Here is a 14,073-nt window from a genome sequence, read left to right as displayed (position 1 = left end):
AGGTTGTATTATTAAAAAAGAACCGATCAAAGGTTGTATTATTATTTGCAATTTTTCCTATATTTAATTTAAAATTTCTTTTTCCTCTCCTACCCATCAGATAAGTGATATTTTTTTTTTTTTGAAATACAAATAAGTGAAATTACTAATTGTAGTTATATATGGTCATGGAGTATAGATTTTCTTAGAAAAAATCTTAGGAGAAATAGTAAATTTTTAAGACCAACCCATTTCCTTAAGACTTGTGCCATGTCCTGCCTATTGGATTTGGTTTAATGTATCTTTCTTCTTCTTCATATTTTTTTTAATAGCTTACTAGCTAACTTGCGCTAGCTCTTCCTATCCACAATTTTCAACTGCCTCGCTCTCTATTTTCTCATACTTCTTCATCTTGCGATCAACAATGTTGCTACTCATTCATTCACAGTTGACGAGGTGAAGAAAAAGATTGAAAAAACACTACTAATACTACAAAAATAACTTGCGAAGCGTTCGTAGAAAGAAAATCAATGATCATTGCATACTAATTTTTATAATATTCTTACAAAGCTATTGTTAAGTGCAAGTGTGAGTATAGTTTATCCCACATTGAAAGCTAAAGCAAAATTTTTTTAGTTTAATCATAATCCAATCGGGCTACTCTTCTTATCGCCAATTGGTTTTAAGATCAAACCTCACTTTGGGATCTAATAGTGGGCTTTTGGGCTTCTCTCCCTCGTCTCTCTTCCATCTGTTATAATAGTTACTTAATGGTCTTATGGTAATGTTAATCTTGAAGCTAATTAGTGTAATGGTAGTCAAATTCATTCTTACTAGGTTAGATCTCGTGTCATGCACGGTAATTTTCACCCCATTTATTATTAGTTTAGTATTATATATTTAATTATAAAAATTTAAATGTTATTGCAAAATAAGATGAAAGTTTTGTAATGACAAAATAAAAAGAAAATTATATCATACTAAATAAATACATTAAAACTTAGGGGAATATTATGCACAACTAATAAAATAATTAGGCTAAATTAGAAAATAACACCCATTAAAACCCCCGATTTTGATTATAACACCAAAACATTTTGAAATTTTATTATAACACCACTTAAAATCCCAAAAATTTGGTTTCACCACCCACTAACGGATTTTTGGATGAAAACCGTTAGTGGGGCCTACCATGTACACATGTCAGTTGTTTATTGGTTTAAATTTTTTTTTTTAAAAAAAAAAAAGAAAAACCCCTAAACCCTAACTAAAGCTTCTCAAATAACATAATACTAAAAGTAACAATCTTGCAAAGTATGATAATATGTTGTAGTGTTGGACAATGGTCCTTTATTTATTGTAGCACTAGATCTAAATACACGCAGTGCATACTAAAATCTCTAGAAAGTAAAGCATATACGGCAATCATTTTAAGAAAATTAAAATAAAGACATCTTCAGCATTTCAGATAAACACCAATCCGCTCAAATTTGATTCGAAGACATCCACACTTCAAATTCTTCAAGGCCCAAACTTTCCCACTAGGAATCCCTCATCACAGCCAATAACAATCCTAACATATCGAACCCAAAATTATGATTAGTAATTTGATATATATATATGAGTTATAGAAATTAAAGGATAAGCTTGATAGCCTTACTTGTTGGAAATTTTGTCATACTTAAGCACCCACACTCGTCCAAGACCCTGATCTAGGGTCTTCTCCAGCCTAAAATTAAAGAAATTTGATTATATCATCAAAGTAATATACAAAAATGAAAATGTATGAAAATGAAAATATACGTTGCTTTAAGAAAGAAAAACCACAACAAAATGAAATAAATAAATAAATAAATAAATGTGTGAAAGGAGTAAGAATCTTACTTGTAAGTGATTGCATTCCAAATGTGAATTGTTTTGTCCTCAGATCCAGTAAAAATGAGCGGAAGGTTAGGATGAACAAGAGCCATAGACACATTGTTTGTGTGTCCTTTTAACACTTCAACACAGTTCATATTTTCATAATTCCATACCTAATTTTACATGCTATCATAAATTAGATTTTCTTTGAATTGAAATAATCATAATATACGAAAACTATAGTATATATCAATCTATCATAATGTTAATGTAATAAGCATAGAGCATCAACTAACCTTTGTGGTAAAATCATCTGAACCAGTGAGTATATAGAGTTTATTATCACTTGTTAAGTAATAAGCAACGCAATTAACTCCAGTGTTATGGGCAGCTACTGAAGTAATTGGGTTCGGGTTGTCAAGATTCCATATCTATATTAAGAAAAGAGATAATAGCAAAATTGATATAATTAATACACAAAAATATATAGACTCAAATAATATGACTCTATTCTAATTCTGTACATCAATGTTTCACGAATCTAATCATGATAATCATTACAAATGTCTTACGGTTTATTATTAATAATAATTTTCTTTCAAACTTTAATTAGTCAGGCTAATTTGTAGAGATTATAGAAGTGTCATATATTTATATATGATCATAACTCCTATGTAGTGCGTACCTTAATGGAGCCATCAAGAGATACGCTAACAAAGTTGTTATGGTCAATCGGGTTGATAGCCACCTGCATCACATAATGTGAGTGTCCTAGGAAGGTTCGAGTACAAACCCAGTCCTCCCAATCCCAAAGCTTGATTTGTTTGTCATCGGACGCGGTTAAAACATATGGAAGAGTGGGATGAACAACAATGTGCCTCACGTAATCGTTATGTGCCACAAACTCCTTCACCTTCTCTTCAGTTTTGTAGTCATACACACGGATCATTTTGTCATCGCTCCCTGTTATGATCCAATCCTTTTGTGCTACGAATTTTGCTGATCTCACTGTAAAAATTAACACATTGCTACTTAATCTCACCAACATATTGCTGATCTCACTGTAAATATTAACACATTGCTACTTCATTAACAGGTCATAATCGCTACCACATATAAACCAACTATTCGAGTAGTATAGTGTCAATGCAAGAGTCAAGATATCAAGCACTACAAGTAGTTTTTCCATGTATAAAGACCAAAGTTTCCTTTGATAAATTGTTGTTTTACGTCTTTCTAATAATGAAACCAGTCAATAAGGGTGCGTAGTCAACTCTTTACATCTTGTATTTTACTTTTTCATCCAATCTTATCTATGAACTACTCGTAATACCTGCACATTTTTACTTTTTTCTAACGTAATGCATACTAGTAAAAAAATTCATTTGTCTTTTACATGCTTTTTTATAGACACTAAATATAGTTTGTTTTGTTGATTAAATGAAAATATGGTGAACTATACAGGGTACACAAGTTTATATGAATGGTTGAAGATCGTTCATAAAATTACCATGGCTGCACTGGATGAAGGTCCAATGACTTAACTCTAGCAGATTTTTGAGTGAAATCAGCCTGAAAATAGCAAAATTGCATCAAGGCTTATAAAGATTATGCTAAAAAATAAAGATTATGACAATTTTAGATTGATTTTTGTGGCAAAGGTGTATCACCTGGAATTCATTGGTGTTGATGAGAGACTGCAGAAAACAAAGAAAAATACATATGTAATCAGATTAAAGGCACAAATGTAAACCAATATAAGAAATTTCATTCAATTCTGACTCGGAAGAAACGTAGAGTTACATAAGAATTTGATTGTTTCAAGCACTCAATAATTTAAAATATCACACAACTTTACAATTAATATAATTATTACTAATATTTGTGCTATCTAATATCAATTTTACTCTCTATTACTTTATATATTACTAGACACATAGTAAAATTTTCTTAGAACATAATATAATAATAAAATTGACAAAAACTTGACCTTCTAAAGAGTTTTAATGAGACTTCTATATTTTCCATCCAAAACTGAAAAAAAAGTCTTGTTGGATAGGAATAAGACTGTATAATAGGTTACCATGTCATTTTATTTCTTCTTAAATTAAATCACAAAATAAACTCACAAAAAAAAAAAAAAAAAAAAAAAAAAAAACACACACACACACACAAAAAGAATTAAGATGCATTATAAATTACCATTTATATTTCTTGAATGTAGAAATAACTTGAAAATTCTTCTTTTGAGTTTACATTTTGTAGGAGAGACAAGAAATAATAGACAGAATGTATTGCATGAAGTTGCAACAAAGTAAGACGGCTATTTATTCTATCACAAGAACAAGGAGTTCAAAAAAATAAGGTAACTTATTATGTCATCATCGAATATATTTTAAACCGTTGGATTAGTTATTTGTAAAAATGAAGGGTGGATATTCAAGTGTGTGATGCATTCTTGTTGAGTAATTAATGTGCCACTGCCAATAAAAGAAAAGTCTTTTTAGGCTCCTTGGATACATCTTCGAATGTTCCACACCTATTAATCCAGCTATATGATTACATTTAGTAGATTTCTTTAGATAAACACTCATACTACACAAAATATTTTGATGTTTATACCCTTCGCATATGAGATGCATTTTGACCATCTTTTTTGGTTAATACATACTCTTTACAAATCCAAAATAAAAAAAAAATAAAAAAAAATACTAACTCCAATTTTTTATTAAAAATAATACTATTTCAATTTCATAATAAGTAACATAGTTAAAATTAATACGTTAAATTTAAAACTCTACATATCTATGAAATTACATAGTACACTAGGGTGCACCATGCTCATGGTACACCCTGCTGGAAATTACAGTATTTTTTTACTTTTAATAAAATAAAAATAAAAAATCAAAATATTTCTCTACATAATTCAAGGGATTTGTTAGTTATTTTCCACACTAATAGTTTTCAGAATTAAATTTTATATTTTTGGTGAGATATAATTACAATTTTGAAATACGGAGAGAATTATAGAGAGGAATTACAATAGCTTGGTAGCGTAGTTTGAATTTCTACATGATTCCAATTGTAGATCTGTTGATAATACATATGACAATGAAGATTTTGATAATGTTGATGGTGAATTTGAGTAGTTTGTAATCAAATGACGAGAAGGTTCTTTTTACTTTTATTTTTTTCTTATTTAAATTTTATCATTATAGTTATGATGTTGATGATAATGATAATGCACTTTTAAATTATTTAATTTCATAAGTTGTGGGTTTTTATAATCAAAAGAGATTATATTTTTTGTTATTAAATTTGATAATTTATGGATATTTTAATAAAAGGAGTTTTTTTTTTTAAAAAAAAACTATTTTTGTATTACTTTTTGAAGTTGAAGATGATGTTCTTCTAATTATGATGAATGTTCTTTTTATCATTTATTTGATCTGTATTCATTTTGTTAATTATTGTGGAATATGCTCTTTAAATCTGATTAATATGTTGTTTGAATCTAAATTATATGTTCTTTACAATGCAAACTATGTTCTTTAAGGTATAATGTTCTTTTTATTTGAATAATATGTTCTTCTATGTTCATGTTCTTTGTTTTAACTCTTATGTTCTTTTGGGTTTTAATTTCTAAGATGTTTTACTCCTTATATATATGTTCTGTTGTTACATCACTTATGTTATTTATTTTATCCCTAATGTTCTTTGATTTTGGGGTTCATATGTTCTTTGAGGTATTGAGTGATGCACATTTTTTTGGTATAGCATATGTCATTTTAAAATTAGTTTGTAAAGTCATTTTTAATTATTAGTATATTCATCTTAAATATTATTTATTGATCCTATGTTTTTCTTTATTAATTAACATTTAATAATTGTGTATTTTTTTTTAATTCAGGATCATGAAGATTGACGACGATATTCTTTTTGGACATCGTCTATTGATGATTGATTTTTAGATTCAAAGAACATCCATAATATTAATAAAGAACATGAAGAAACTATAATAACATTGTTTGAATTATCTCATTTAAATTTAACTAATATGGCGTAAGGACTAAATTTAAAGAACATTTTCATTATAAGCAATGAACATTTTATGACAATGGAAGTACATTACAATTACAATAAAAAAGACATGGACATTTAAAATATTTCATTAAAAGATCTAATAAAGATTATTAATATGATATAAAGGTAGACATATGGAATAAAACATAGTATTAATAATTTATTGTATGTTACAAACAAATATAAAGTATATCATGTATTCTAATAAAGAACATTATAAAATATGTAAAGAACACAATAATTACACAAAAATATAAGTATATCATGTATTCATGGTTACTCAGATGGTTACACATGTTCTTTCAAACACAAATATTTTTAAAATTTGGTAAAAAAATATGAATGATGCTTTTAGAAAAAAAACTTAAAGAGAGGGAATGAAATATGCTGTAGTATTTTTTTGGATAATAAAATTTTGGAAATCAAATTTGAATTTTGAAATTTGAAATTATCAAAAAATATATCTTGAATTATTTGGGAAAAAATAATTTAGAGAAAGAAAATTATATTTAGAAACTGTATTTTTGTAAAATGATAAGACAATAAAAGCGGGATAAATATCATTTAATAACTAATTTTCCTAGTTTAAAGGAAATTACTAATACATTCTGGTGTTCTTTCAGTTATAAGGCAATGTTCTTTGTCTTATAAACTAATGTTCTTTCCGCCTTTTTTACTTGTTTTGAGGCTTGCGTTTCATGTTCTTTTAGTTGCACTTTAAAACAGGTGTACCATGCGCATGGTACACCTGGGTGTAGGAACCACGCATTGCATACCTAGGACGAAGTATATTTAAATACAATTCATATAGACTATATGTCCTCCATTTTGACCTTTTTTTTTTTTTAGAGTAGATTTTTACAGTTTCCCTCACCTGAACACTCCATATTCCCCATTCATCTCCAACTTTTAAATCCCTTGGATATTCTTCACCAATTGTATTCATTTTCTATCCAATTTCACATATGAGTAATTTTTTTCTTCCCCCGCTCCTATTTAACTTTTATTAAATTGATTAATAGATTTTCGCAACAATTACAATATTTTTCTTAAAACACTTCTTGAGATTTAAACTTTTCAAGGGCCAAAAGGCTCTAATGAAAAACAAGGAGAAAATATTGTTTAATAGGAGTATATTTTTGGTTTTTAGTCTTTACCCTCTAGACATTTGCAAGCTTCAAACTATGCACATTGGGCCTATTTATAGCCTTGTCCAACAGCCCACCAAGTGTAAATGTACATATTACTCCGACCCATACATCATAAACATTCATTATTTTTAGCAAGGAGGAAACAAACAGCTTGATTAATATGCAAATTCGCTAACAAATTCTAGGGGTGTCCATAATTCAGATTAAAACCGAAATCTAATTTAATCCAAATCGAATTATAATTCGGATTGGATTCGAACTTTAAATCGGATCGGATCGGATTGAGATTTTTTAAAAATTCGGATTTTCGGATTGACCCTAATTGAATCCAAATAAAACCGAAAACCATATTGTAAAATTAAGCTTATATGAATATGGATTTCTTCGTTTTATGATTGGGCTTTTTAAGTTCAATCCAAATACTTACTACTAAGAGACGGACACCCCTAACAAACTCATTGTATGATCTATTAAAGTAATAAGGGAAGTTTGGAAAATTCTTGGTGTTAAATATGGGTCTAGGCTGCACTCGCAAATCAAGAAAGAGAGTCCACTTTTCAAGTCCAAAGGAAGTTTCATCCCATAACCATATGGCAATAAGAAGAGTAACCCCTTAACCTTATAAAGTGTTTGATTCTCTCTTCTTTTCTCAATGTGGGACGCTTACATGTGTTATTTGGTACTCCTTGTCTCTCGGTTCGTTGTTGAGAGACCCAACTACGTTAAGAGTGAAAAAAGTGCTATGAACCTCCAATCTACCCGGCCAAAGAGCTTTTATATTAGTGTACTACTGTTTTTCAAAGCAATGACGGTAGTTGACACCATTGCCAACATATAACCATGATCAATTCTAGGATATTTCTCCATCCCCTTTGCGACATAAAAGTATCCGCTAGAGAAGTTTAGGTCACTCCCCGCTTCCTTCTTCGGAACAGGCACTTGGAAGTGATGGAGAAAATTAAACGCCTACAAGTGTTCGTAGTTGAAAGGATTTATCCTCTTAACATTAAGATTAAGATAACAATGAAATTCACCAACCAATTAAACCAAACCTTATTTTTCTTGCGTATTACTTGCTACTCTATAAATAATAGTTCTATATCTAACCTATGGACTACGTAATATTGTACTCCGTATTAATTAGCGGTCACCACATATGAAACATAATACGAGTACGAAATAATAAAACCCATGTTTATCCTTTCCACATACTAGGGGTATTAATGTATTATATTACTTCAGCAATTACTCTATTAAACAAGCAACTTGCCAACAAACAAATTGACAATTTGTTTCATGTGTTTAAGCAATTCTCCAGATTCAGAGTATACTCAAAGGACATTAACATCCATACATTCAGATAAGACTAATATTCTAGCTAATTTTTTTTTTTTTTTTTTTATGATTAATTTTTGGTGGAGGAATCTAACTGTACAATACTACTTCTACTAATATTTTAAGATTCAACAACAAATATTTGAGGATAAAAAAAAAAAAATCTAAAATAATATACTAGTCCAAATTTCTTTAACATGATATTGGACCACCTTAAACAAGATTCTGGCTAGAAAATTTTCTTCATAACCAAATATCTCAATTTTTTTTCTTAGAATAAGAAACTAATGAACTTGAGCCAAGGAGGGCAAGGAGAAGCAAGTTTAGTAGCTTGATCAGCCTGTTTTGCACAAGACGACGCCGTTTCCGCCACTTCTTTTCTCTTTTTGCATAGGAAGAAGTTTCTTGACCCTAACTCTGCAATCTTCTCTTCCCTATCCAAACCTGAAATCCACCAAATTTAAAGTTTCATCAATTAACCTTCCAATTATTGATTAATGCTCTCTCCAAAGATACGGTATAACTTGAACTAGTAATACGACAAGTAAGATAACACTATACGATCATATCAATTGTCACGTTAACAGTGTAACTTAAACGAGTACTAATAAATAAATCCGGCCTGCGGGCAGACTAATAATAATAATAAATTAATAATAATAATAAAATTAGTTCAATAATTTGAAATATTCTGACAGAGAAAATCGCATCAACAGAGCAATTAGACCAACAAATCAGGAAAAATATAACGGAATCTTAAAAGATATAAAAAATAATTAAAAAAAAAAGATAGAGAAAATTACTTTCAAGGCTAAACTGAGAATAATGGAGGTCAAAATCATCAGCAATGGCGGAAGAAAGAACAGGACGACGACCTTCTTTAACATACTGTTTAAGAGCAGCAGAAATCAAATCTTTAACAGTAAATTCCGGACTAATAATAACCTGAACAGTACCAACACTTCCTTGAATCGTCACATTTAACAACACTTTCGTCAATTTCTTGGGCTTAACCTCTTCATTCGCCGGAGATTCGCCGGGAAATAGCATCGCCGATTTCAAATCCGGCACCGTTTTGGGTCGCCGGAGATTCTCCGCCGCCGGTGAACCTCCGGTTGTTCTACCGTTGAAGGACATCGATCTCTCCGATACTCGAGCAGAAAACAATATGCCGTTCCTGCTCGAATTAGGGGACGGCATATTGAGAAGCAAGAATAATAATTTTTTCGGTATGGAGCGGGTTTTGAACACCCTAGTGATGGTTATGGGTTTATATTTGATTAGCGTAGACGGCGATAACGGTGGTAGCGGTGGCGGGGAAAGCCAAAAGCGGAGGTGAAAGAAGAGCGGAGGCTCTTAGATGAGTAATTAGCAGCATAAACTATCATAAGTCATTTAATTTGTTACACAATTACGAGTAGTAATCAAAAATATTAATGTGTTTTATTTTTGAAAGTGAGAATATTATTTGGAAGTGATGACGGAAGGGGAATGAGGGAGGGGGTTATTTATAGTGAGGGAGGAGAGAGAAAGTAAGGAAGGTAATGATGATCCAATCATGATAATTTTAAGGATATGGTTGATTGCTGTTTATTTATTTGATTAATTTAATTGTTGGAAAATGGGGATGTTGGGAATTATAAATATTTAATTAATTAGGGGTTATAAAATGAAATTATTATGGTTCCTTCCAATTAAAAAATGAAATTATTAAGGGTGGGTCCCTAGTGAGTGAACATGCCGTGCTAAGCTCCGGCTCTGCGCACCTGCTCACACCTTTATAAATTGGTAGTTTGATAATTTGTGGCTCATTTTAATGCTGTTTTTAAGTTTAAAGATGCGGTGACTACCTCTGTTTTTTTTACTGCTATTTTCTCTAATACTTTGTAATATGTTACTTCTTACGTTCCCTTATATTTTTTATGTTTGGAATTATGCACGGTTATTAAGAAATTGTGTAAAATAGAGATATATTGCAATATTTCAATAATTGAAACTAGGGGTGTACAAAAATTGGCCCGGACCTGAAACCGGACCTGAAATGACCTGAACCGGACCGGACCTGACCCGGACCTGTTGATTCAGGTCCGGTCCCGGTTCTTAAAAATCCAGGTTCCCGGTCCCGGTCCGGACCCGGTCCAAACCCGGGGTTTTCAGGTCCGGACCTGAAACCCGGGAAAATCGTAATTAAAAAAAAAAAAAAAAAAAAAAAAAAAAGAAAACCAAACTCTGAAAAATTGAAACTGACGTTAAAACTTCTCTTTCATATTTTTAAGTTCTAACCCTAACTCCCTTAGCCCAAACTGATTCTCTCAGCCTCCCTCAATCTCAACTTCTCAACGCGGCTGTCTCAACTCGCTCCGGCCACCGCCCACTGCCGACACCTCCCTCATTCTCTCAGGCGATGCACACCGATAATATCTGGTAAGTATTTGCTTATAATTTTGGTATTTTTAATTCGAAATAATAAATTTAAGTGTGAGAATTTATATGTTTATTCTTGTTTCAAATTTTCAATTGCTTTTAATGATTGTTTATTTGTTTGATGTTTGCATGTTGAATTTCTTATTTTTAGTTCATCTCTTTCGAATTTCTGTTTTTTTTTTTGGTTTTTTTTGAGTTTAGGGTTCATAAGAATTAAGAAGTTTAGGGTTTAGGGTTCAAGTGCGAAATTTAGTTCAAAATTTTGTGTTTATTATGATTATTAAGATTAATTTAGTGCGAAAATTTGTGTTTATTCCTAAAGTATAAGTTATTCAAGGTAATATATGTCTCCACTTGAATTTGTCTTGATGATGAGAAATACAAAAAAAATCCATCATTATCTCAATCAATATTTCTGTATAATACAGAAAACTGCTAAGTATGTACTCTATTGTATATTTGTATGCATTATTAGTCTCTGTGTTTGAATGTTATATGTGGCAATTCAATTTCACATTGTATTATGAATAGTTGAATATATACCATAATACCAACCTGCAAATTGATCCAACATAATGCGGCACAACTTAGTAACTTACTACTTCGTAATAAATTTTGATCGTTGAGAAATTTTTTGGATGAGTAGTGAACTAGTGATTCATTATATTAATCATTGTTTGGTTTTCTAATGAATAATGAATGGACTTGCACTTATTAAACTAACTCATACTCCGTATCATATACGCTATTTACCTGGTATTGATATTTCTAATGTGTATATATGGACGCTTTTTAAGCTAACTTATACTTTAAAATTTGTGTTTATTCCTGCTAGGCTGCTAAAAGTATGGACTCAGATTATTAAGATTAAATAAGTTGGCTAACCTGTGTGTAGTTCAGGGGTTCTTATTTTTGTTTTTATTCTTGCAGGGAGTGAAGGAAGTCAAGGAACCACGGATTCTTATTCTTGCAATGTAAGTTGCTCTTAAATTTTTTTATAAAATGGTATGTGTATATAATTGTTACTTTAAAATTACTTATATTGTATATAATTATATTGTAGATGGAGAGCTCTCAATCCAAACGGTCTGCTTCTTTTTCTGAACAAACGTCACAGCCACTTTCTGAAAAGGATATGGAAGAATTGCAATCTACTTTGCCTCCTGATAAGAAGCTAAAAGCGGGGCGGGAATATATATGGAACAGAAAAAGTAAGAGGAAAGCTGAGTATTGAAAATATTACTTAGAGTACGTCGAGAATGGAAAACTACGAGCTGAATGTAAGTTCTGTCCTAAAACTTTTGCTGCTGATGGTAATCTTAATGGTTCAAAAAATGTTAAAAACCATGCAGAATCATGTCTCGGTAATCCTATTAATATAGAAAAAGAAAAGGGCAAAGAAAAGCAAACTAAATTGTATTTTGATCAAGAACATGAGAGTAGTGAATTAAAGTGTGGGAGTAGGATTATTAACTTGAATGATGTTAGAGAGGCATTGATTCACATGATTATTGTTGATGAGTTACCATTTAAGCATGTGGAAAAACCCGGTTTTAGGCACTTTGTGCAAGTTGCATGTCCACAATTTCACATTCCATCTCGTGTTACCATTGCTCGTGATTGTTTAAAGTTGTATTATAGTGAAAAAGAGAAATTGAGAGAAATGTTTAAGACATGTCAAAGAATTTATGTGACCACTGATACTTGGACTTCAATACAAAGAATTAATTATATGTGTCTTACAGCTCATTTCATTGATAATGACTGAAAATTGAATAAAAAGATCATAAATTTTTGTCCAATTTCTAGTCATAAAGGAGAGGCTATTGGAAAAGCAGTTGAGGCATGTTTAGAGTATTGGGGTATTGATGATAAACTTTTTACTGTCACTGTTGATAATGCTTCTTCAAATGATGTTGCTTGTGCACACTTGAGTAGAATGGTTAGAAGAACAGGATGTATAAATGATGGAAAAAATCTTCATGTTAGATGCATTGCTTATATAATTAATTTAATTGTGTGGGATGGTATTAGAGAACATGGTGTGTGCATTGATAGAGTTAGAAATGCTGTGAAATATGTTAAGAATTCCCCTGCAAGAATACTTAGATTCAAAGATCTTGTGCAAAAAGCAAACATAGATTCAAAATCTTCTTTATCCTTTGATGTCCCCACTCGTTGGAACTCCACATACATAATGTTGGAAACGGCTTTGAAGTTTCGACGTGTTTTTAGTGGGTTATCTCTTCCTGATAGAGAGGATTTGAATGACAATGAAAGGCCTCCCGAACCCGAAGATTGGGAAAAAGTGGAGAGGTTGGTTTTGTTTCTAGAGGGGTTTTATCTGTTAACTAAACGAATTTCTGGTTCTCATTATGTGACAGCTAATAAAGGTTTAGGAGAAATTGCTTCTATGTATGATATGTTGAATAATTGGGAACAAAGTGAGGACTTGAATTTTCAAGCTATGGCTATTGCAATGAAAAAAAAGTTTGATAAGTATTGGGGGGATGTGGATAAGATGAATAAGTTCATTTATGTTGCTCTTCTTCTCGACCCTCACTCTAAGATGGTCATTGTTGAATTGACACTAACGGATATGCATGGACCGGAAAAGGGTACAAAACTTGCTAATGATGTGAAGGAGTTCGCTTACTCTTTATTTGAGGAATATAGAAAAATGTATGCTACTTCTAATATTCCAGATTGTGGAGATAATATGTCAATGGATATTGATAATAGTAAAGGAGTGGGTTCCGATTATGTGAGGAAACTAAAAGAAAGAGCAAAACGATTGAAGGGGACAAGTGGGTATGCGATAAGTGAGTTGGATAGGTACTTAAATGATCAATTAGGGCCGGAGGAGGAAGAACAAGATGCATTGACATGGTGGGGTAAGAATGGTCAGCGTTATGTGATTCTTAATCGCATGGCACGTGACATACTAGCCATCCCATTGTCGACCGTTGCATCGGAATCTGCTTTTAGTACGGGAGGTCGTACTCTAGATCCATTTCGGAGTTCTTTAACTCCTAAGGTAATGCATCGTTATCTTTTTATTTTATAAAATCAAGTTTGTTTATATCTTAATATGACTTTGTTTATACATATTTGTGTAATATTTTTGTATTGAAGATGGTTCAAGCGTTACTTTGCACACAAGATTGGCTTAGAGCTAAGGAAGTGCCAATTGTTGATGTGGAAGAAAATTTGAAAGAGTTAGAGGAAATAGAGAAAGGTA

At 31.2% G+C, this 14,073-nt stretch overlaps 2 protein-coding genes and 1 long non-coding RNA gene across 3 annotated transcripts; 1 reads left to right on the top strand and 2 right to left on the bottom strand.

The window, feature by feature from the left end:
* Positions 1-1,272: 1,272 nt before the first annotated feature.
* LOC110699614 (coatomer subunit beta'-2-like) lies at positions 1,273-4,158 on the bottom strand. The gene is made up of 8 exons (XM_021877119.1): positions 4,042-4,158; positions 3,510-3,536; positions 3,350-3,411; positions 2,525-2,847; positions 2,136-2,270; positions 1,864-2,012; positions 1,640-1,708; positions 1,273-1,552 (listed from the first exon to the last, which is right to left on the bottom strand). The coding sequence occupies exons 2-8, from the start codon at positions 3,518-3,520 to the stop codon at positions 1,501-1,503; spliced, it is 801 nt and encodes a 266-aa protein (XP_021732811.1). The 5' UTR covers positions 3,521-3,536; positions 4,042-4,158; the 3' UTR covers positions 1,273-1,500.
* A 4,181-nt stretch (positions 4,159-8,339) lies between these two features.
* On the bottom strand, positions 8,340-9,907 carry LOC110699613 (uncharacterized protein At4g22758-like). Its single transcript, XM_021877118.1, has 2 exons — positions 9,212-9,907; positions 8,340-8,852 (listed from the first exon to the last, which is right to left on the bottom strand). Exons 1-2 carry the CDS (start codon positions 9,606-9,608, stop codon positions 8,680-8,682), a joined length of 570 nt encoding a protein of 189 aa, XP_021732810.1. The 5' UTR covers positions 9,609-9,907; the 3' UTR covers positions 8,340-8,679.
* A 695-nt stretch (positions 9,908-10,602) lies between these two features.
* Positions 10,603-12,593, top strand: LOC110699612. The gene is made up of 3 exons (XR_002506952.1): positions 10,603-10,832; positions 11,763-11,806; positions 11,896-12,593. It is a non-coding gene; the product is annotated as an uncharacterized LOC110699612 (long non-coding RNA).
* The last annotated feature ends 1,480 nt before the right edge of the window (positions 12,594-14,073 follow it).

The sequence above is a fragment of the Chenopodium quinoa genome, unplaced genomic scaffold (genome assembly GCF_001683475.1).
Source record: "Chenopodium quinoa cultivar QQ74 unplaced genomic scaffold, ASM168347v1, whole genome shotgun sequence".
NCBI lineage: Eukaryota > Viridiplantae > Streptophyta > Magnoliopsida > Caryophyllales > Amaranthaceae > Chenopodium > Chenopodium quinoa.
Note: the sequence above shows the minus strand (reverse complement) of the source record. Positions and strands in the feature narration are given on the sequence as shown.